This window comes from Danio aesculapii, chromosome 2 (genome assembly GCF_903798145.1).
Source record: "Danio aesculapii chromosome 2, fDanAes4.1, whole genome shotgun sequence".
NCBI classification, from domain to species: Eukaryota; Metazoa; Chordata; class Actinopteri; order Cypriniformes; family Danionidae; genus Danio; species Danio aesculapii.
In genome coordinates, this window is record NC_079436.1 from 8,048,858 (window position 1) to 8,071,768 (window position 22,911).

Sequence of the window (22,911 nt, forward strand, 5' to 3'; positions counted from 1 at the left end):
GATTATTATTATTTTTGGAGAAAATGTTTACATTTTCAATTCACAAATTAATCTAATGGTAGAAAAATCCATATTTTGTATATTGACACAAGACTTAAACCATACAAAATTACTTTATACCCTATAGGTTTCATTATTCCGTTGAACACAAAAATTGATATTTTGAAAAAACCTAAACACCAGTAACCATTGACATCCATACTAGGAAAAAAAAATGAAAGTAAATAGTTACAGGTTTCTAGCTTGAAAATATTTGCGTTTTTTAAAGAAACTAAAACAGGTTTGGGTGAACTATCCCTTTAAGCATCAAGTGTCACATACATGATCTATCAAAAACATAATTCTACTATGCTAAATCTTTGCTGGTTATTATTATTTTTAGAGATAATTATTTCATTCCAATTTTAAATTTGTTAATTAATCCAATTTTAAAGTTATTTTGTATATTGACACAAGACTTAAACCATACAAAATTCCTTTATACCCTATAGGTTTCTTTGTTCTGTTGAACACAAAAATTGATATCTGTAAAAAAAAAAAAAAGCTAAAAACCAGTAACTATTGACATCCATAGTAGGAAATCAAATAGTAAGAAAGTCAATGTTACAGGTTTCCCCCAGCAGCAGAAGAAACTCAAACAGGTTTGGGAAAAGTGGGGGAAATTTTCATTTCGGGTGAACTATCCCTTTGAGCATCAAATGTCACATGATCTATCAAAAACCATTCTAATATGCTAAATTTGTGCTGAATATTATTATTATTATTAGAGATAATTATTTCATTATTAAATTTTAAAATTGCTAATTATTCTAATGATTTAAAAATCCTTATTTTGTATATTGACATACGAATTTATATTTTGAAGAAACCTAAACACTGGTAACCATTGACATCCATAGTAGGAAAAACAAATATGAAAGTAAATAGTCACAGGTTTCCAGCTTGAAAATATTTGAGTTTTTGAAGAAACTCAAAGAGGTTTGGGAAAAGTGGGGGAAATTTTCATTTTTGAGTTTCACATATCTATCAAAAACATAATTCTAAATAGCTAAATCTTTGCTGATTATTGTTATTTTTAGAGATAATTATTAATTAATTTTAATTTTAAATTTGTTAATCTAATTCAAATGTTATTTTGTATATTGACAAGACTCGAACCACACAAAATTACTTTATGCCCTATAGGTTTCTTTATTCCGTTGAACACAAAAATGTATATTTAGAAGAAAGCTAAAAACCAGTAACCATTGACATCCATAGTAGGAAAAACAAATACTATGAAAGTCAATGGTTAAAGATTTCTTTATTTAAATAAAAAAATAATAATAATTTTATAAAATCTGTTTTTTCTTTTCTTGTTTTTTTTTCATTTTTGGGTGAACTCTCCCTTTAAGCATCAAGCGTCACATACATGATCAATCAAAAACATAATTCTAATATGCTAAATTTGTACTGATTATTATTTTTTGGAGATAATTTTTTCATTTTAATTTAAAATGTGTTAATTAATCTCATTTTATTCTTATTTTATATTGTGACACAACACTTAAACCATACAAAATTACTTCATACCCTATAGGTTTATTATTCCATTGAACACAAATATTTTGAAGAAACCTACAAACTGGTAACCATTGACATCCATAGTAGGAAAAACAAATACTATGAAAGTCAATGGTTAAAAATTTCTAGCTTAAAAATATTTGCTTTATTTATTTTTGGGTGAACTCTCCCTTTAAGCATCAAGCATACATGATATATCAAAAACATAATTCTAATATGCTAAATTTGTACTGATTATTATTTTTTGGAGATAATTATTTCATTTTAATTTAAAATTTGTTAATTAATCTCATTTTAATCTTAATTTATATTGACAACACTTAAACCATACAAAATTACTATACCCTATCGGTTTATTATTCCATTAAACACAAATAATTTAAAGAAACCTAAAAACCAGTAACCATTGACATCCATAGTAGGAAAAACAAATATGAAAGTGAATGGCTACAGATTTCCAGCTTGAAAATATTTGAGTTTTTGAAGAAACTCAAACAGGTTTGGGAAGAGTGGGGGAAATTTTCATTTTTGGGTGAACTCTCCCTTTAAGAACATGTTACAGAACCTGCTGTTATACACAAATTAATAAGAAACAAACTGAAATAATAATTCCTTTAAATAACACACGATTAAATGATAATCAACTGTTTTCTGTCATCTTACTCTGAAGTCTGAGAAACAAATTTGACTCTACAAAGTGAAAGACAACACTTCATCACGTTTGCATCCCCACTCTTGTGTGTTTTGAATGGAAATGAATGGAACATTCAAGCGTAACGTGACAACACTTTGGGAAAGCGAGATGTTAGTGTCAATACGCCCGGCAGGAAATATGAGAACTGTATATAAACACAGCGATGAATTTATAGTATACCTTTACGGATTATCAACAGTGTTGTTTGAAGGATATGCAGATTGTGTGTTGAAACATTTGCATACTTTCAGAGTGACTGAGTTACCAAACCACAGGAGCGAAGATATAGACTTGGAAATGTTCAAACTGATACGCTCACATTCATTTCCTCTTCACTTAAACCGTACTGATATACTTCGAAGGGAGCTGAAATTAAACCGAATTTGTCATCAGAAAGCATATCTACTCGCTACATTCACTTTAGGAATCGTATTTCTTTTCTCTCAGTGAAATGAGGGCAATATTTCTCCTTTAGCATCTGCGAAAAAAAAAGCAAATGTTTCGCTTTAAACAAAAAATAGTAAATACAGACGTACAGGAACTGAAAGAAAGCATGTCACTATCCAGTGTTCTTAACATGAGCCGCATTAATACAGAGGTTGGGTCATTCCTGTTATGCAGTACAGCTGAAGCATAGCCTGGAAGATTTTTTAGAAATATTATCAAGTCAAACTCAGGCATATAAAAATGTAATTATAACTCGCATAATAGGATGGAAATAAAGAGCTAAAGTTAGTCATTGCTTGAAGAGACTGACTGCTTACATAAAGGGTTTCGACTTGAAGTGAAATTATGTAAATTTATCTCATGCTGTCAAACACACATACACATCTGGACTGAGACAAACAGAATAATACCAAAAAACGTGACAGAATTCATTAAATAAACTGCTAATGCTGTTTTTCCTGCCCCAAACTATGTTATTTAATGGATGATGTAATTTTTGTTATGAAAACCAATTGAAAAGGGAAGGATTGGAAATACAGCAACAACAAAAAAAGGTGAGTGGATAGATAACTTCACCCCAAAATGTACATACAATACTCAGCATATATAAGTACACCCCTTACAAATCTCTCTTTTAAATTGATATTTTTAATAGGAAGCTATACAATATTATAATTGTGCATATACATTGGATTAGTCAGTACTAAAGCCACATCTGGAGCTTATCTAATAAAATAACTTACGATAACGGTCCAAAAACTAGTACACCCAAATTTATGTCATAGAAAAATATTAAATACACATTTACAAAAAAGGAAAAATGAAGAGAAGCAAAGAAATATAAAAATTTTGTTGAAATTTTGTAGGTTGTAATTGTTTTTTTTTCAATATTTTTCTTAAATTTCATTGTATTATCTTTCAATTTCTAAATATGTTTGGTGACTAAAATATTTTAATAAATATATCTGTTAAAAAAAAGCTGTTTCATTTAAATGCACCAAAATACTTTGCCTATATTCAGAGAAATGGATCAAAATATTCATTTTCAAAGTGGGGTGTACTCAATTATGCTGAGCACTGTATGTTATTTCCAAGTGAATAATGTCATTTGTTATGAAAACCAAATGAAAAATGAAGAATTGGAAATAGAGCAACAATAAAAGGATGTTAGATAATTAGCTTCATCCAAAAATTTGCCATTTTTTTTCATCCTAATGCTTTGTATATGATGCTCAGCATACATGAGTACATATCTCTTTTAAACTAATACTTCCTATGGATGCTTTACAATAAGATATTTTTGTATATACATTATACAGGCCTGTAGCCAGTGGAGGTTCAGAAGTTCCACCCGTCACTGACAAAGGTCCAGAATTTGTCCCACACATGAGCTCATTTGTCCAATTTTGACTGCTATGCCATCATAAATAGTGAAAAGGCTTTAAGACCAAGCGGAATCCTCTACTGGCTGTTGTGACTTCAGCTAATCAGTTTAGTTCAATGCAAACAAGTACTTTTTAAGTCAACCATCCAGCTGTGCAAGAAAACATAGCATCTGACATAAGTGAAGTCATCTTTCGCTGCTCTATTTTTCTTAAATTGAGAAAACAGTCTACAAGTAACTTTTAACTTTTAATTTTCTAAATCTTGCACCTTCATCTTGAAACAAAGAACGACCAATAAAAGGTGTAAAGCATCAAACGGGGCCCATATTAAAATTAATTTGAAAACTAATTTGGCTATTATTGTTTTCCATGAATTTTCATATGTACTTTTTTACAAGAGAGGCTAGAAAATTTATGAATCTCTACATTTTTATTATCATGTTTGAATTTTTATCATTTAAATGGCCAGATTCTGAGGAAAGTTCTGAGTAACGGTGGGCCAGTTTGTTATTTGCATAATAAATGACAATAGGCCACAGACTTTAACAGATTCATTTTTTTTCCTAATGACAAATGATGTGATAAATTGGTATTTTAAAAATTAAGTGTTGTATTCATATTCCTTTATTGTAAACTTTAGGAAATATTTTTGGTACATCAAAAAGTGTGGTTATGATGACCATCCGACAAGCTAATCCAGCTTAAAATGTCACTAAAATGCAGTATTTAAAGTAAGAATTATTAGCCCCCCGGTTTATTTCTTTCCCTAATTTCTGTTTAACGGGGAGAAGATTTTTTTTTTCAACAAATCTAAACATAATAGTTTTAATAACTTAAATCTTATAGCTTGAGATGGCTAATAATTTTGACGTTAAAATGTTTTATAAAAAAAAAACTGCTTTCATTCTAGCCGAAATAAAACAAATAAGACTTTCTTCAGAAGAAAAATATTATCAGACATACTTTGAAAATTTCCTTGCTTTGAAAAACAGTTCGAGAAATGTCTAAAAAAAGACAAAAAATTCAAAGGGGGGTTAATAATTCTGACTTCAACTGTAAATCTCATGATTAAATAGAAAATGAGGTGAATAACTGCATAAAGGTCACTTTTTGAGAAAAGAGAACCACTCCTTTCACCAGGCTAGCTACGGGCCTGTTACATAAGACAGTACCAAAGCAAAAACTAGAACTAATCTAACAAATTAACTTAAGCTTACATTGGAAAATTGTTGAATATGTTAAAAAAATAAAAATAAATAAATTATATATATATATAATCTTAATACAGCAGAAAAATCAAGAGTACCATAAAAATAATATATTTTATTCAGTTTTTTCAATATATAATTTGAATTTAATTGTACTTTTTTATATTCTTAAACATGTTACGTTACCAAACACTTATTTTAATAAATATAATAACATTTATTCATTTAAATGCAAAAATATATTGTCTATATTCACTGAGAAGTTGCTAAAAATAATAATTTTTCAAAAGGAGGTGTACTGATTTATGCTGTGCACTCTACATGAAAAAAATAATAGCAGCATTTTTAATTAAATAAATGTTTTACAAATTATTTTATTCATTTAATTTATATAAATGTTAAATAAATTAAAACTCATTTAATTTAAATCACATTGTAAAAAATAACATCGACTCACATTTTTAGAAAACGTTTTTAAATTAACCCACTTAATATACTTATACTCGGATCCAATTTTAATCCCACAAATTAATACAGTCATGAATATTTACCACATAACTGGAATGACCCCTTTCTGAGTATGCTAAAAGTCTACAAGAACTGGAGCACATCTCTGATGACTCCATATTTCTATCTTAAAAAGAAAATAAGCAAGATTCGCCAGTCCTGAAAGCAGTGAATGCCAATTGTAAACACTTTGATTAAATAAATATATTGGCATAGCTTTAATGAGCAATAACACTTCGTACACAAAAGGATTTTCTTGTTTTTTTTTTTCTCTCTTATTTGGTCAAACATGTGGTGATGCACATATGACATTCTGGTCCCGAACATACAGTACGTGGCTGTGCACGGTATGATGCAAACAGATACATTCCACTGAGCCATTAAGCATAACATAAATAACAGTTTGTACAGGACGAGTATCAGGCTGTGATCAGCACGAATGCAAGAAAAAAAAATACATCAAACGTCTTTGGCGGTGATTTATATTTTGGGCACTGTCAATAATGGCCTGCTCAAATCCTTGGCCTCGCCGGCCGTGCGAACACGTAGATATCCCAGCAGAGACATGGAATGCTGACAGTATTCTTCCACCTGTCTGATCTGTTGATAGTTGAGCACAGTTCTCCAGGCGCTGGCCGCCTGCGTGGCGTTCCTTGAGGACACGATGAAAGGTTTGGTAGAGGCGTTGGGTCCTGTTGTCATGTTCATGGCAAAGATCTCAATGTCGTGATTGGCTGAAAGATTCACAAATCGATAAACATTCCTAACAGATCTGACTGGGTTTTCCACCAGGTCCTCGTAGCGCACCGTCATGTACTTGCCTTTGCACCAGTTGGGCGGGTGGAGAGCAGTTTTCAGCGTTCTGGACATCTGCTCGCAGATCACCTCCATGGCTCCGATGGAGTGGTAATCTGAACCGTCTTTTTTGTTCATCTTGTGGTTGGGGTCCACGAATGGCACACGTCGAAGCTTGGGGTCTCTGCTGCGCACCACCTGCAGATTCTCCCGAATGAGTCCGTGTCTTGATTTAATCCTGGAGTTGGCCACCGCCCGTGGGTCTCGGACCAAGTGGATGACTTTTAGATTGAGCGAGGGGTCCTCCATTAGAGGCGCCAGAATGTTGACGTCCAGAATGCGCACTCCCTTTATCACGATGGTGTTGTATTTTAAGCACTCCTCCTCTAGCATCTGAAGACTCTGCGGAGGACACTTTTTGCAGACCTTCTCGTCCACCATTCCCACCACATCCTTCCTGTAGGATGAGCAGAAGGGGTAGGAACAGATGACTTTATTGATGGCGGCCCCGAAAAGTCCCAATGAGGTTATGTTCTTCCCTCCGGGGCTGTTGTACAGCTGAAAAACTGAGAAGTCACACCTGTAAAGGGAGCTTAGCATGTCCCGGGCTGCTCCTTGGAGGGATACGGCGTCCCCCGGGTATAGCTTTTGCCAAATATGCCACATAGGCTCATACAAGAAAAACACATCAGGGTTTTGGTTGAAGAGCTCCCCGAAAAAAGAGGAGCCAGACCTCCAAGTGGTCAACACATACACCAGCTGCCTTTTCTTGACCTGCGGGGCTTTATAAAGATAGCGGATGTCAGATCTGCTTTGGAAGTTCACTCCCTGCATTGGCTGATTGCACTGCTGTGGCTCTTTGGTCCATTTGTAGTTAGCCAGGTTCAGCATGGTTAAAGCCACCAGCAGAAAATAGGCCAGAAACATGATGATCTTCTTCCGCCGTAGCACTTTCATCACAATCCCTGGGTTGGCTATTATTTTGGTGTGGTTCCTCGCGCAAGGCTTGTGTTTCCTTCCAAAGCCAGCATTCTTCTCCCATGGTGGTGTGAATTTTAGAGGGTAGGGTTTGTTTTTCATTTATGACACAGGCGAATCAGGGATGTCCTAAACACAGCTGCGGAGAATCACACGCGCCGACGATGGCATAGAGGAAAGCGTGACATCTGCCCCAAGCCCATGCAATCGATTATCGATTAGGTGGTGCGTGGGAGAGGAGGGAATGCCCGACGCTCCAAAACACTAGACGAAATGAAAACAAACCGCTCCGCAATGCGCAGGGTTTCATTCGGATGCGAGGCAGCGGATGCCGTTCGTAATATATATAACGGGTTTGCAATGCAAAGTCAAGCTTATTTCGTTTGCTTACCGATGAAAAGCGGCGGGGGGATTCATCCCGTTATCACAGCTCGTCCGGGCCACGAGCTGGGCTAAAATGGCGATATAGATGCGTGCGCGACCATTTGAGTGCCAGCACGAAATCACGTAGTTCCTTTTAAATACGAAAGAACCAAAAGAAAAGGCATCTCCCCTCGGAGTGGTACCTCTGTTGTCCGGGCGTACGCTATAACTAATTGGTACTGCACGAAGTCAATGGCAGCAAAGGGAGCAAAAGTTCCGCCTCCTGTATGCGCTGATTGGTGGAATGATGAGCGTCTTGGCGTTTTCTCATGACGCTATTGGTTTTTCTCAACATCAGTCAGAGCTCTCGCTCACATAGACTGCTACATAGCAACATAATGCACTATAAATCATAATAAAGTGTGATGTTTTCCATTAAAGTGCACGGGTTTGTCTGAAAAATTAGGTATATGAAATTGTTCTAATTCTATACACATCTATACATTTTAAAGACGTATATAGGACACTTAAGTGTCAAATTTAACTGTTTAGCTGAGCAAGATTTAAAGGCAAGTGTTATACTTATTTTACATTAATATTTCGTTTTATATATGAATATATTGATCATATGATATAATACTGTCTATATGATATAATGCTGTCTATATGATAAAATAGTGTCTGATGTAGTTGTGTGCTTTTTTTAATTAACCTTTGCTCGTGGGGATTCCCTTCGTTTTAAAGGTTGCAAACCATGTATTAAACAACGATTGTTTGTTTAAAATCAGTGTAAGCAGAAATGTGTTACGTAATTTGAGAACAATGACATAGTGATAGTTAATTCACTACAAATACCCAAACAATGCCTGTTCTGCTAACTGCTAGTTAACGTTAGCGGCTAGCGCCACTTGCTGGTCGTTTTCCATTATCTGTTTTTGTTCTCTCTGCTTATTACTTTCCATTAAAACATTAATGAACAATAATAAGAGATTGGTATAGGGGGAAAAAAAGTAAAATTCTTGACTGTCTCGGGTTGTGTTTGTGAAAGTAGATTTGGATAATACATTAGGCAGTTGCAGCAGCGCATTAGGCTGGAGTTCTGCCACAGTCATTGCTTCAGGCAACTTAGAGAAAGTTGTATTGTGTGGGGTTGTGGGAATGTTTGTTCACAGAAAGACTGAACACTATTTGGGCAATACAGACTTGTTTCTCTGTCTTTGTTTCTACTTTATTCTTTAGAAGGCGGTGATGCTGTACTCACCACTATAGTTTATTCGCCTTGATCAGTGTGTGATCTTCAAGCAGGTTGTAGCTACTGTTGATCTGTGGATTGTTGTCTGATATTTCAGTTATCTAGAAGAAAGCCATGGCACTCGTCACCAGAGGACTCCATAGGATATTCTTGTGGACCAAAAGACAAAATAATACAATTACAGGTGAGATAAATGTTATGCTTCATAATTTCGTTGCAAAGTAATGACATTTTTCTCATCAGTGTGGCATCTACTGAACTCTGTGTGGTTAAAGTCCATTTTCAAATGCTTTCTATATGTGTATCACAGGTTATTAGTTATACTGTAATCTGATATTATGCCGCTAATGACATGGAAAATTATCTGTCAAACAGCCTTTTCTTTCTTTCTTTGATTATTTATTATTATTATTATTATTATTATTATTATTATTATTATTATTATTATTATTGGCCGATGCAATGGCGCAGTAGATAGTGCTGTCGCCTCATTGATTAAAAATCTTCTAACTTAATCCTTACTTAAATTAACAAGAAGTTGAGCTAGTTTACTGTAGTTTATCCACAAATGTTTTGAGTATTTGGAGTAGCTTATTGGGTTTAAGCAGTAGTAGTATAAAACAATTGCAGCATCCTAAAATTTATTAGTGTATATTTATATCCTGTAATTACACCAATTCTTTGTTCGTTCTTAAAGGAACACTCCATTTTTGGGGGTAAATAGGTATATTTTACAACTCTCCTAGAGTTAGCTGAGTTTTGCAATTTTTTAATCCATTGCGATCTCTGGGTCTGGCGATGATCACTTTTAGCTTAGCATAAGTTATTGAATTGGATTAGACCATTAGCATCTTACAAATTAAAAAAAAAAAGTTTTGATAATTTTCCTCTTTAAAGCTTGATTGTTATGTAGTTACACTGTGTACTAAGACGGTCTAAAAATGAAAGTTGCTATTTTCTAGGCCGAGATAGCTAGGAACTACCGACGGAAAATAAAAGTTGCTATTTTCTAGGCCGATATAGCTAGGAACTACAGATGAAAAATGAAAGTTGCTATTTTCTAGGCCGATATAGCTAGGAACTACAGATGAAAAATGAAAGTTGCTATTTTCTAGGCCGATATAGCTAGGAACTACCGATGAAAAATAAAAGTTGTTATTTTTTAGGCCAATATAGCTAGGACCTACCGACGAAAAATGAAAGTTGCTATTTTCTAGGCTGATATAGCTATAGGAACTACAGACGAAAAACGAAAGTTGCTATTTTCTAGGCCGATATAATGTAGGTAGGAACTACTACTGAAAAAATTTAAAGTTGCTATTTTCTAGAACGATATAGCTAGGAACTACTGATGAAAAAAAGGAAAGTTGCTATTTTCGAGGCCGATAGAGCTATAGGAACTACTGACGAAAAGGGAAAGTTGCTATTTTCTAGGCCGATATAGCTAGGAACTACAGATGAAAAATGAAAGTTGTTATTTTTAGGCCACTATAGCTAGGAACTACCGACAAAAAATAAAGGTTGCTATTTTGTAGGCTGATATAATGTAGGTAGGAACTACTATTGAAAAAAATTAAAGTTGCCATTTTCTAGAACGATATAGCTAGGAATTACTGATGAAAAAAAGGAAAGTTGCTATTTTCGAGGCCGATATAGCTATAGGAACTACTGACGAAAAGTGAAAGTTGCTATTTTCGAGGCCGATATAGCTGTGAACTACAGACAAAAAATTAAAGTTGCTATTTTTTAGGCCAAAATAACTAGGATCTACTGACAAAAAAATGAAAGTTGCTATTTTCTAGGCCGAAATAACTAGGATCTACTGACAAAAAAATGAAAGTTGCTATTTTCTAGGCCGAAATAACTAGGATCTACTGACGAAAAATGAAAGTTGCTATTTTCCAGGCCGATATAGCTATAGGAACTACCGATGGAAAAAAAAATGAAAGTTGTTATTTTCTAGGCCGATATAGCTAGTAGCTACCGATGAAAAATGTAAGTTGCTATTTTCTAGGCCGATATTGTTATGAAGCGGACAGGAGACAGAGGTAAGGAAACGTTAGGGTGTTTATTAAATGACAACAAGGAGCACATGAAGGATAGCCAGGAGGATCAGGAATGATGTTGGGGTCTTTTCCTCCGTGGCTGGGTAACAGGAATACACGAGGATGGACAGCACACACCAGATACAGCTGACAGAGGATGACACAGACTTGGAAGGACTGGAAGACAGGACGATTCGGGAGGACCAGGAAGACTAGGAGGAATACAAAGAGAACAGGTAAGTAAATCGTTTGTTTTAGCTGAGGATGACTACGCTGAGTGGTCGCTCAGTTGTCCGCTTTCGTCGAGACGAGCCCGGACAATGAGCGACTGGAGTGCTGTGCTTTTATCTGGTGCTCGTGAATGTGATGCAGCTGTGTGCTCATTAGAAGTCAGGTGATGGTGATCTTCGTGAGTGGGGGTCGTGAGAGCCTGACCAATCCATGACAGTACCCCCCTCCCCAGGGCCCGCTCCTGAGGGCCGACACCTCCGACGCCGTGGTGGTCTCCCTCTGCCTCTAGGCGCTGGGAACTCAGGGTGGCTCTCATGAAACTCCACCATGAGATTAGGATCGAGAATATCAGCTCTGGGAACCCATGTCCTTTCTTCGGGGCCGTACCCTTCCCAGTCCACCAGGTACTCCAACTGGCCACCACGACGTCGGGAACGCAAGATCTCCTTCACTGCGTAGACGGCTCCTTCTTCTAGGAGCAGTGGAGGAGGGGGTTCCTCTTCGTGGTCAGGCTCTGTGGAGGGAAGAACAGGATCGTGATAGGGTTTCAGGAGTGATACGTGGAATGTAGGGTGAATACGGTAGTGAGAGGGTAATTGTAGTTTGTAGGTGACGGGGTTAACCTGTTCCACGATGGTGAAGGGACCAACAAATCGGGGACTTAACTTGCGAGAGGGCAGTCGCATGCGTATGTCCCGGGTGGATAGCCACACCTTTTGTCCGGGTGTGTATCTGGGTTCTTCAGACCTTCTCCTATCGGCGGTTACCTTGCTTCGACGGACTGCCCTCTGCAGATGTTGATGAGCCTCGTCCCAGACTCTCTCGCTCTCCCGGAACCAGTGATCCACTGCGGGGACATCAGATGGTTCGCCATCCCAGGGAAAGAGCGGTGGTTGGAAGCCCAGGACGCACTGGAATGGCGTGAGTCCGGTGGAGGGTTGCCGCAGTGAATTTTGGGCATATTCTGCCCAGCCCAAATACTGGCTCCAGGAGTTCTGGTGACCACTGCAGAAGGTCCTCAGGAACCGTCCCACCTCCTGAATCTTCCTCTCTGTCTGCCCGTTGGTTTGGGGATGATATCCAGAAGAGAGGCTGACGGCCACACCTAGGAGCTTGAAGAAGGCTTTCCATAGACGTGAGATGAACTGTGGACCTCTGTCCGACACAATATCTTCTGGAATACCAAATGACCTGAAGACTTGATTAAAGATATTGTCGGCAGTTTCAAAGGCTGTGGGAAGACCTTTCAGAGGGATTAGTTTGACAAACTTTGAGAATCTATCTACTATGACTAGAATACAGGTATTACCTTCTGACGAAGGGAGGTCAGTGATAAAGTCCACTCCTAGGTGTGACCAGGGACGGTTCGGAATCGGCAAGGGATGGAGCTTTCCAGCGGGTAGATGACGTGGGCTCTTGGATTGGGCACAGTCCTTACAGCCCTGAACATATTGCCTCACATCCCTTGCCATGTTTGGCCACCAGAATCGTTGGGATACTAGCGAGAGAGTATTGTTGATCCCTGGATGTCCAGTGCCTAGCGAGGTATGTAAGGAGTGGATCAGATCTACCCGGTGTTCAGGTGGTATGAACTGCCGATGAGGAGGGCATCCCGGCGGAGCAGGGGCTTCCGGAGTGGCAACGACTGGAGGAGCGTTCCAGGTGATCGGACAAATGGAGATGTGTTCGGGAAGAATCTTCGTTGGGAGTTCTTCATGATCGTGATGCTCGTGTAAACGAGAGAGAGCGTCTGCTCTTAGATTCTTGGGTCCTGGACGATAGGAAATGGAGAAATCAAAACGTGAGAAGAAAAGTGACCATCTGGCTTGACGTGGACATAGTCTCTTGGCCTCTTTGATGTATTGGAGGTTTTTGTGATCTGTGATCACCTGGAACGGATGTTTGGCTCCCTCCAACCAGTGACGCCACTCCTCCAAGGCTAGCTTGATTGCTAGAAGCTCCCTGTCTCCTATGCTGTAATTCTGCTCCGCCGGGCTCAACTTCCGAGAGAAATAGGCACAGGGATGCAGTCGGGGCGGTGTATCATGATGTTGAGATAATACTGCCCCGACGCCGGTGGTGGATGCGTCCACTTCCACCACGAAAGGAAGATTTGGGTCAGGATGAGTCAGGAGTGGGGCCCTTGTGAACTCCTTCTTAAGAAGGCGGAAGGCTGCGGCTGCTTCTTTGGTCCACTCCAGTCCTTTGGGTTTACCCTTGAGGAGATTAGTGAGAGGTGATGTAATCCTGCTGTAGTCCTTGATAAACCGTCTATAAAAGTTAGCAAACCCAAGAAACCTCTGGAGCTCCTTAATGGAAGTGGGTTCTGACCAGGATAGAACAGCCTCAATTTTCTTCCCATCCATACGTATACCGGTTTGGTCAATGATGTATCCCAAGAAATGAATCGACTTCTGGTGGAATGAGCATTTCTCCGCTTTGAGGTAGAGGTGATGTTCTCTCAATGTGTGTAGGACCTCCGCAACGTGTTGGCGATGTTCGGCCTCACTCCGGGAGTAAATGAGGATGTCATCTATGTACACTATTACACAGTGGTGAAGAAACTCCCGGAGGACTTCATGAATGAAGTTTTGGAATACGGAGGGGGCGTTGACCAGACCGTAAGGCATGACCTCATATTCATAGTGGCCAGTAGGGGTCACGAATGCTGTCTTCCATTGGTCCCCCTCACGTATTCTTATCAGATTATACGCGCTGCGGAGGTCCAATTTAGTGAAGACTTTAGCTTCTCGGAGCTGTTCCAAAGCGGCTGGTACCAGAGGAAGGGGATATCGGTATTTTACTGTACCGTTATTTAGGACCCTGTAGTCGATGCATGGACGCAGCCCTCCGTCCTTCTTGGCCACAAAGAAGAAGCTTGAGGCGGCTGGTGATTTTGAGTGACGTATGTACCCCTGACTCAGAGCTTCCCTTATGTAATCTTCCATTGCCTGATTCTCTGGAAGCGAGAGCGGGTAGATCCTACCTCTTGGCAACTGGGCATCTGGAACTAGGTCGATCGCGCAGTCCCATGGCCGATGCGGCGGTAGCTGGGAAGCTCTCTTGGGGCAGAAGACATCATGAAAGGAGCTGTACTCCTTAGGAATGTGGATAGACTGCTTCTCAGGAGGGCTCTCGACCGATGTTGCAAACAAAGAAATGGGGTTCCGACCTTGAAGAGGGAGATTTGGAAAACAGGCAGGTGTACATCCAGATCCCCATTTCTTTATCTCTCCTGTGCCCCAAGAGATGATGGGATCGTGCTTCACCAGCCACGGGCGCCCTAGAATGATGTCCATATTTGCACCCTCCAGAACCAGAAATTGAATCCTCTCTTGATGTAACAACCCCACTTGAAGAAGGATGTCTTCGCATTGTCGATGGATACGGGTCGAAGATCGAGTGCACTGGGTTATCGGTTGTATCTGGTATATATGCGAGGACGCCTCAGTACGGAGGTGGAGTTGACGACAGAGGGATTGGGAGATGAAGTTCCCTGCTGACCCGGAGTCGATGAGGGCTGTGACAAGGAGAGAAATAGAGGCAGTAGTTATTTGTACGGTGGTAGTAAGTGGTTTACATTGTTCAATATTCGTACTGAATACACTCACTGAAGTCCGAATGGGACGAAGGGGACACTCCATACGGGTGTGTCCACTGACACCGCAGTATAGACACAGACCCCGGGTCAGCCTCCTCTGTCGTTCCGCTGATGTCAGTCTTCCAGACTCTATTATCATGGGTTCTGGTTCTGGAGAGGCTGTTGACTCAGGCGATTGGAGGAGTGCAGACGAGGGGGTGATGGTGTCCTGTTGATAGGAACGGAGACGATCGGAACATCGGAGAGAATGTTGGATGAATCTCTCCAGACCCATTGTATCATCTAATGTGGCCAGTTGGATTCGGAGAGTGGGTTCCAAGCCGAGCCGGTACGTGGTCAACAACGATCTCTCATTCCATCCACTTGCAGCTGCTAGAGTGCGAAACCGGAGAGCATATTCCTGTGTAGATAGAGTACCTTGCTTTAGATGATACAGCTGCTCTCCAGCGGCTACTTCCCCATCAGAACGTCCAAACACCTCTTTGAAATACTCCGTGAAGGTAGTGATGGAATTCATGACCGGCCCGGCTTGGTTCCAGATCGTCTCAGCCCATTTAAGTGCAGGTCCAGAGAGTAGAGATACGATGTAGGCGATCTTCGACTTATCTGTGGGATATAGAGAAGGTTGCATTTCGAATATGAGGGAACATTGTAACAGAAAACCATTGCACTCCCCCGCTCCGCCTGAGTAGGGCGCTGGTCGGGCCATGGGACTGGAAGGAAGGGCCGAAGAAGAAACTGTGGAGGCGGAAGTGCTCGGTGCTGGTGGTGCGTTGGAAAGTGGAGCTGGTGGCTGTAGAATCCGCTTCAACTGGTCCACCAGCTCTTGAAGGTGATCGGGGGTGCTCATGTTGTCGTCGTTATGGGTCCGGGCTTCTGTTATGAAGCGGACAGGAGACAGAGGTAAGGAAACGTTAGGGTGTTTATTAAATGACAACAAGGAGCACATGAAGGATAGCCAGGAGGATCAGGAATGATGTTGGGGTCTTTTCCTCCGTGGCTGGGTAACAGGAATACACGAGGATGGACAGCACACACCAGATACAGCTGACAGAGGATGACACAGACTTGGAAGGACTGGAAGACAGGACGATTCGGGAGGACCAGGAAGACTAGGAGGAATACAAAGAGAACAGGTAAGTAAATCGTTTGTTTTAGCTGAGGATGACTACGCTGAGTGGTCGCTCAGTTGTCCGCTTTCGTCGAGACGAGCCCGGACAATGAGCGACTGGAGTGCTGTGCTTTTATCTGGTGCTCGTGAATGTGATGCAGCTGTGTGCTCATTAGAAGTCAGGTGATGGTGATCTTCGTGAGTGGGGGTCGTGAGAGCCTGACCAATCCATGACAGATATAACTAGGATCTACTGATGAAAAATGAAAGTTATATTCTAGGCCAATATAGCTATAGGAACTACTGATTAAAAAAATGAAAGTTGCTATTGTCTAGGCTGATATAGCTGGGAACTACTGACGAAAAATGAAAGTTGCTATTTTATAGGCCAATATAGCAATAGGAACTACCGATGAAAAATGAAAGTTGCTATTTGCTTGGAACTACACTCTGGCACAACAATCAAGGAATCTGAATAGCAACTTTTAATTTTACTTAAACTGTACACAATGTAACTACAGAAGAGTCTAACTTTAATTAAGAAAATTTGCTAATTATATTAAAACAAGGAAATTATCTTTGTCATACTTAACCTACATCCTGTTGCAAGGACGTAGGAAATGTGGAAACTGATCCTCTTTTCAGAGCAATCAATAATGCAGGTGGACACCCCAAGGCTGATGAGCCTCTTAAAGGAGTCAGTGCTGTATTGGGTATCAGTGAAACATTCTTGGGCCTCGAAACGGACGCTTTCCTGCCTGTTGGTTCATCCAAAATATTTTCCAAAGAACGCTTCTTTAACATAAGGAGAACAGACTTTTTTTTTTTTTTTTATGGATAGCTCATAGATATTTTAGTCCATGGCAATTGTTGACTGCATCTCTTAAAAACAGGAAGTGAGGAGATTTGTGAGTGGTAAGTTGATAATGTGTGCTATTTTAAGAGCTTGTTTTACTGACTCGGCTTGAATAAGTGTGTTAATGATGATCTTCCAATCTCCTCTTTTTCTTTCTTTCTTTTTTTTTACTTTTATTCGTTTTCTCCGTATCAGATCTAAGACATGACCTGCACGATACCATTTTTATTTTAATCATGTAGCAATATATATTTTTAGAAATCCTTATTTTTCATAGAGGTTTGAAAGTCCAGTAAACATAAATATGCAGCAATTAATCATAAGGTCATCCTTTTGTGATTCTTCATTTTATTTTACTTATTATACTTTATTATATATATATATATATATATATATATATATATATATATATATATATATATATATATATATATATATATATAGTATCTGTACATTTACAATATAAAATGAAAGTTATTTAATTTATAATCCTGCTAATTTTGTAGTGTGTTTTACTTAAGTCTGTTGTTTTATTTCATTATTTTAATATGTTATTTAATATGTCATGTTTTGTGCATTGTTTTGAGTATTTTGTATAACTTATTGAGTTTCAGCTGCAGTAGTAGTATTAAACAATAACAATTAGCATACTAAAATGTATTAGTGTATATTTAACTTATCCAACATATGTTTTATGTAGCCAATGCCTTTCCAGCCACGACCCAACACTGAGAAACAGTTAAACACACTCTCACACACATACACAATGGCCAGTTTAGCTCCCGAAGGAAACCCAAGCGAACACGGGGAGAACATGCAAACTCCACACAGAAAGGCCAGCTGACCCAGCCACGGCTTGAAACAGCGACCTTCTTGCTGTGAGGCGATCGTGCTTCCCACCGCACCCCCGTGATGCTCCTAGTTGAGTTTTATAAGTTTTTAATTCATTCAGCTGATCTCCGGGTCTATTGAGAGCATGTTTAGCTTAGCTTAGCACAAGTCATTGAATTGGATTAGACCATTAGCATCTGGCTCAACAACAACATAAGAGTTTAGATAATTTTTCTCTTTGAAGCTTGACTGTTATGTGGGTACATTGTGTATTAAGGCAGACAAAAAATGTAAGTTGTTATTTTCTAGGCCGATATAGTGTTATAGGAACTACAGTCTCGTTCTGGCATAATAAGCAAGGAACTTTAATAGTAACTTTTCATTTTCTGTTGGTAGTACACAATAAACAATTTTTGTTTTGAACTATTTATATTTTTGCAGTTTTTTTTTTCTTCAACACATTATTTATAGTAACTATAGCAATGGTTATTTTTTGATGGCTAACATAAAACATAAGTTAATTTCGTTATTTATTTAAAAAAAATATTGTTATTATTATTAATGATATTGTTATTTTTTCCTGTTACTTTTGTAGTGTGTTTGTCAATTAGTTATCAGTTAGTTTTGTTGTGCAACAAACATCACGGTGGCGCAGTCACAGCAAGTAGGTCGCTGGTTCGAGCTTCGACTGGGTCAGTTGGCATTTCTACAGTATGTGGAGTTTGCATGTTCTCCCCAGGTTCGCGTGGGTTTCCTGTAATGTTTGTAATGTATGAATGTGAATAGGAGTGTATTGGTGTTTTCTAGTGATGGGTTTTGGCTTGAAGGGCATCCGCTGCATAAAACATATGCTAAGTTGGAGGTTCATTCTGCTGTGGCGACCCCTGATTAAGCCGAAAAGAAAATGAATGAATGAATAATTTTGAATGAATGAATAATGAATGAACTATTTTATTTTATTTCACTAATTATTTATACTATTATAGCAGTTCCAACATATTATTTTAGTTTATGTCCCGTGTATACCCTTTAATTATTTGAAGTGGTTTAATCAAGAAATGGGGTATTGTTTGTTTTCCCCTCTTTCTTACATCGTCTTACTTTGTACAAATGCTGTATTGTGCAGGGTCATGTTTAAAACATGAAGGCCTGCTGTCAAACATCTGTCAGCTGAGGTTTCTTGTTCCTCCTCCAGTGCGTTTAAAGAGACAGTTCATCCAAAAGTGAGAACTTCCTCATCATTTACTCACACTAAAGTGGTTTTAAACTGAATTTCTTTCTTCTTTTGAAAACAAAACAAGATATTCTGAAGAATGTTGGGGAAAAGCAGCTACTGACATTCATAGTAGGAACAAATTAGTTTTTTATTTATTTATTTGTGTTCAAAGGAAGAAAGAAACAAGTTAGGACTGTCAATATGGCCAAAAAACGAAATTGAATTTCCAAATTTCTTTCTTGAATATCTGCTTGTTAAGTGTAAAGTCACGCGAAGCAGCTTCCGAGTCGAATCACTCTATCAAACTGTATGCAGAGACTCAACAAATGAAAATAATAAACATTTACAAGGGATGTAATACTTTTGAAAATCACGATCACAATATATATATATATATATATATATATATATATATATATATATATATATATATATATATATATATATATATATATATATATATACACTCATACAATTGACGTCAGAATTATTAGCCCCCCTTTGAATTTTTTTCTTTTTTAAATAATTTCCAAATGATGTTTAACAGAGCAAGGAAATTTTCTGAGTACGTCTGATAATATTTTTTCTTCAAGAGAAAGTCTTATTTGTTTTATTTCAGCTAGAATAAAGCAGTTTAATTATTTTTTTAAGGTCAAAATTATTAGCCCCCTTAAGCAAATTTTTTTTTTTGATAGACTACAAAACAAACCATCATTATACAATAGCTCGCCTAATTACCCTAACCTGCCTAGTTAACCTAATTAAGCCTTTAAATGTCACTTAAGCTGTATAGACGTGTCTTGAAAAATATCTAGTCAAATATTATGTACTGTCATCAGGGCAAAGTTATTTATAATATTATTTAATATAAAATAAATCATTTATTAGAAATGAGTTATTAAAACTATTATATTTAGAAATGTGTTGAAAAAAAATCATCTTTCCGTTAAACAAAAAATAAAATGGGGGGGGGTGCTAATAATTCAGGGGGGCTAATAATACTGACTGTATATCCATGCTTGATATCCGATGGCCAGAAAGTGATTCGTTTTTTTAGAAATTGTTAAAATATTAGTGGCAAGTCCAGAGGCTGTTAAGTACAACATGATATTATATGAAATTCACTTTAATGTGTAATATGACTAAATAGAGGTCATTAACTAATATTTTCTCAATTCAAATGAGTAGCATCACAACTTAACAAGCGGATAAGCAAACTCAAGGCAATAATGTTATAGGGAAAAGTACTATTGCCTTCTATGTCCACAAGAGGGTGCATGCGAGCACAATCAAGCGTCAATCAAGCATCACATCTTTTATTGAAATTAAATGACACTGAATTTTTAAAGTGCATAACGTTTGTTCTTTAATAAAATGACATTTCCTTAATGTGGGTGTAAGGTAAATTACGAATCAAGTAAAACTGAGAGCATCAATATCTCGAAGAAACGATTCTTCAATGCAAAATAGGGGAGAGCGGAGACGAAAGTAACAAATCGATTTTCTCGAAACCCTGACATCATTTGCTTTTCAGGCTGTAACAGCACATTCTGCATGCAACCCTTGATGGAGCTGCCAAATATCATGTGATTTTGGGACTGTGTCCTGCAGTTAGGACAAAATTTCAGTTTTTAAGTGCAGAAAGTAAATTATTGCAGCGTTTCTTTTTTCCTTATTACACACAATAACCTTTTCCCTCGGACCAAGTACCGCAAAGAAGGACAGCCCTGAAGTGGCCCATAACTGGATTAAAGATAAGCGCCACACATGGGCCATAACCGGCCCAAATCTCAGCCAATTTTTCACCCTTAACTGGCCCTCATCTGGGCCAAAAGAGGTTCATTATTGGTACCGATTCTCAGCCATAAGTTAACCATATCAACACCACCCTTTAACCAGAAACCCCAAAACTGAGCCATAACCCAGCCTAATGACACCTAAACCATGTTAACAAATAAATCACAATAAATCTCAATTCTTAAAATGTGTTTATTTAACAATAATGCACAAGCCAAAGAAAAATATGACAGCTAGAATTGTTCACGCAACTGTGTGAACGCTATTTTAGTTGCCTGAACAACATCAACTAAATGAATTAAAATGAACATAGCACTGAAATTGAAACAAACTACACTACCAGTCATAAGTTTGGGGTCAGTTTTTATTATTATTATTATTATTATTATTATTATTATTATTATTATTATTATTATTATATATTTAAAGTCAAATTGAAATAAATAATTTCCCAGTGATGGGTTGCAGCTGAAAGGGCAGCCGCTGCGTAAAACATGTGCTGGATAAGTTGGCGGATCATTCCGCTGTGGCAACCCCAGATTAATAAAGGGACTAAGCCGAAAACAAAATGAATGAATTAAATAAATAAACAATATTTGTTAATGCATGCTTGCACATTTAAAATGCATATTTGGTAATGCACATATGCACATTTAAAATGCATATTTGTTCAGGTCAAATGGATTTTTTAATTATGGAACTTTGTAACCATTTCTGAAAAATAAAAGCAACCACTGTCAGCCCAGATCCAGCCCACATCTAACTCACTTGTATTTCATGCATTAGGTATATTTCTCATTTTCTTTATTTCTCATTTTATAGCTTGTTTCAATGACTCATATATAAATCTATTATTATTATTATTATTATAATCATTACATATGTTTCAGAGAGAGAGAGAGAGAGAGAGAGAGAGAGAGAGAGAGAGAGAGAGAGAGAGAGAGAGAGAGAGAGAGAGAGAGAGAATAAAAATCTTGCCTGGATATTGCTACACTGACCTGGGCCACACAACTCCAATTCACAATTGGCCCAAATGTAGTTTGCCATGCATGCAGTGCCATCATTGCCATGCATGGCCTACATTCGGCTGACATTATGCATGCCAATGCCGGCAACACGTCAGCAGTGCCATATTTTGGCCACATTTGGGCCTGTCTGCTATGTGGGTACTGGACAAGTTGTTGAAGCTTATCCTTAATCTGTTTATTAGGTAGCTATTTTTCTTCTTAACAAATCACACAATCACAAATCAGTGTGTTGAGGTAAACTTTACCAGATACAATGTCTAATCTTAAATGAACTAGCACAGGTGCCCCTCAGGGTTATGTTTTCTCTCCTATCCTGCTTAAATTTATACAGATGATTGATTTAGTCTTCATGAGACCAAATGCCATTATTAAATACTCAGATGGAAATGATAATCAGAGAAATTAAAAAGTAAAAAACCGGTTAATTACAGTCAAGTAAATATCCATGGTAATGTAATCAAACAAGTGGATACCTTCAAGTATCTTGGGGTGGTCAGTGATCGTACAGTGAGCTCACATTGACTATCTCTGCTCAAAATAACATCCAAGACTATATTTTATACTAACACTTCAAAATCTCATGTTGCTGTTTTTTATTAAGCAGTTATATGTGTGCAGGGTATGGCGAACCTGCAGTTCAATCAAAGGCAAAACTTGCATGTCTTGTCAAAGTTGATGTATGTCAGTCATCAACAATCAATGTATGAGTTCTTGGTTTTTACAATTGGCCATGTTTTATCTCCAGTGTAAAAAATGAATGCCATCAGAGAAGCGATACAGAGTTTCTTTATGTAGAAGTAAGCAATACAAGACATAATTTATACCTGTAACTATTGCATTGGACTTTATGGTACTTTTACTTTACTTTGTTGTCTATTGTTATATGTGGATTGAGTCTAAGACAAATTTCCTGCAAAGTGCAATGAACTAATAACGCACTTAATGATAACAAAATGTTCTTTTTTTGGGTGAACTATCCCTTTAACAGTACAGAGGAGTGACT

General features: G+C 37.8%; 2 protein-coding genes across 2 annotated transcripts in view; one reads left to right on the forward strand and one right to left on the reverse strand.

The window, feature by feature from the left end:
* Positions 1-6,055: 6,055 nt before the first annotated feature.
* LOC130240455 (carbohydrate sulfotransferase 2-like) lies at positions 6,056-8,205 on the reverse strand. Its single transcript, XM_056471968.1, has one exon. The coding sequence runs from the start codon at positions 7,677-7,679 to the stop codon at positions 6,285-6,287; it is 1,395 nt and encodes a 464-aa protein (XP_056327943.1). The 5' UTR covers positions 7,680-8,205; the 3' UTR covers positions 6,056-6,284.
* Positions 8,206-9,140: 935 nt separating this feature from the next.
* Positions 9,141-22,911, forward strand: part of LOC130240460 (plastin-1-like) — a 53,076-nt gene continuing 39,305 nt past the window's right edge. Inside the window, exon 1 of the mRNA XM_056471982.1 lies at positions 9,141-9,376. Coding sequence (XP_056327957.1) covers positions 9,307-9,376 — 70 coding nt within the window. The 5' untranslated portion in view covers positions 9,141-9,306. The remainder of the gene's footprint in view (positions 9,377-22,911) is intronic.

Bases quoted from the DNA above. Each gene is read 5' to 3' on its own strand.
- LOC130240455 (XM_056471968.1), bottom strand. From the start codon at position 7,679: ATGAAAAACAAACCCTACCCTCTAAAATTCACACCACCATGGGAGAAG.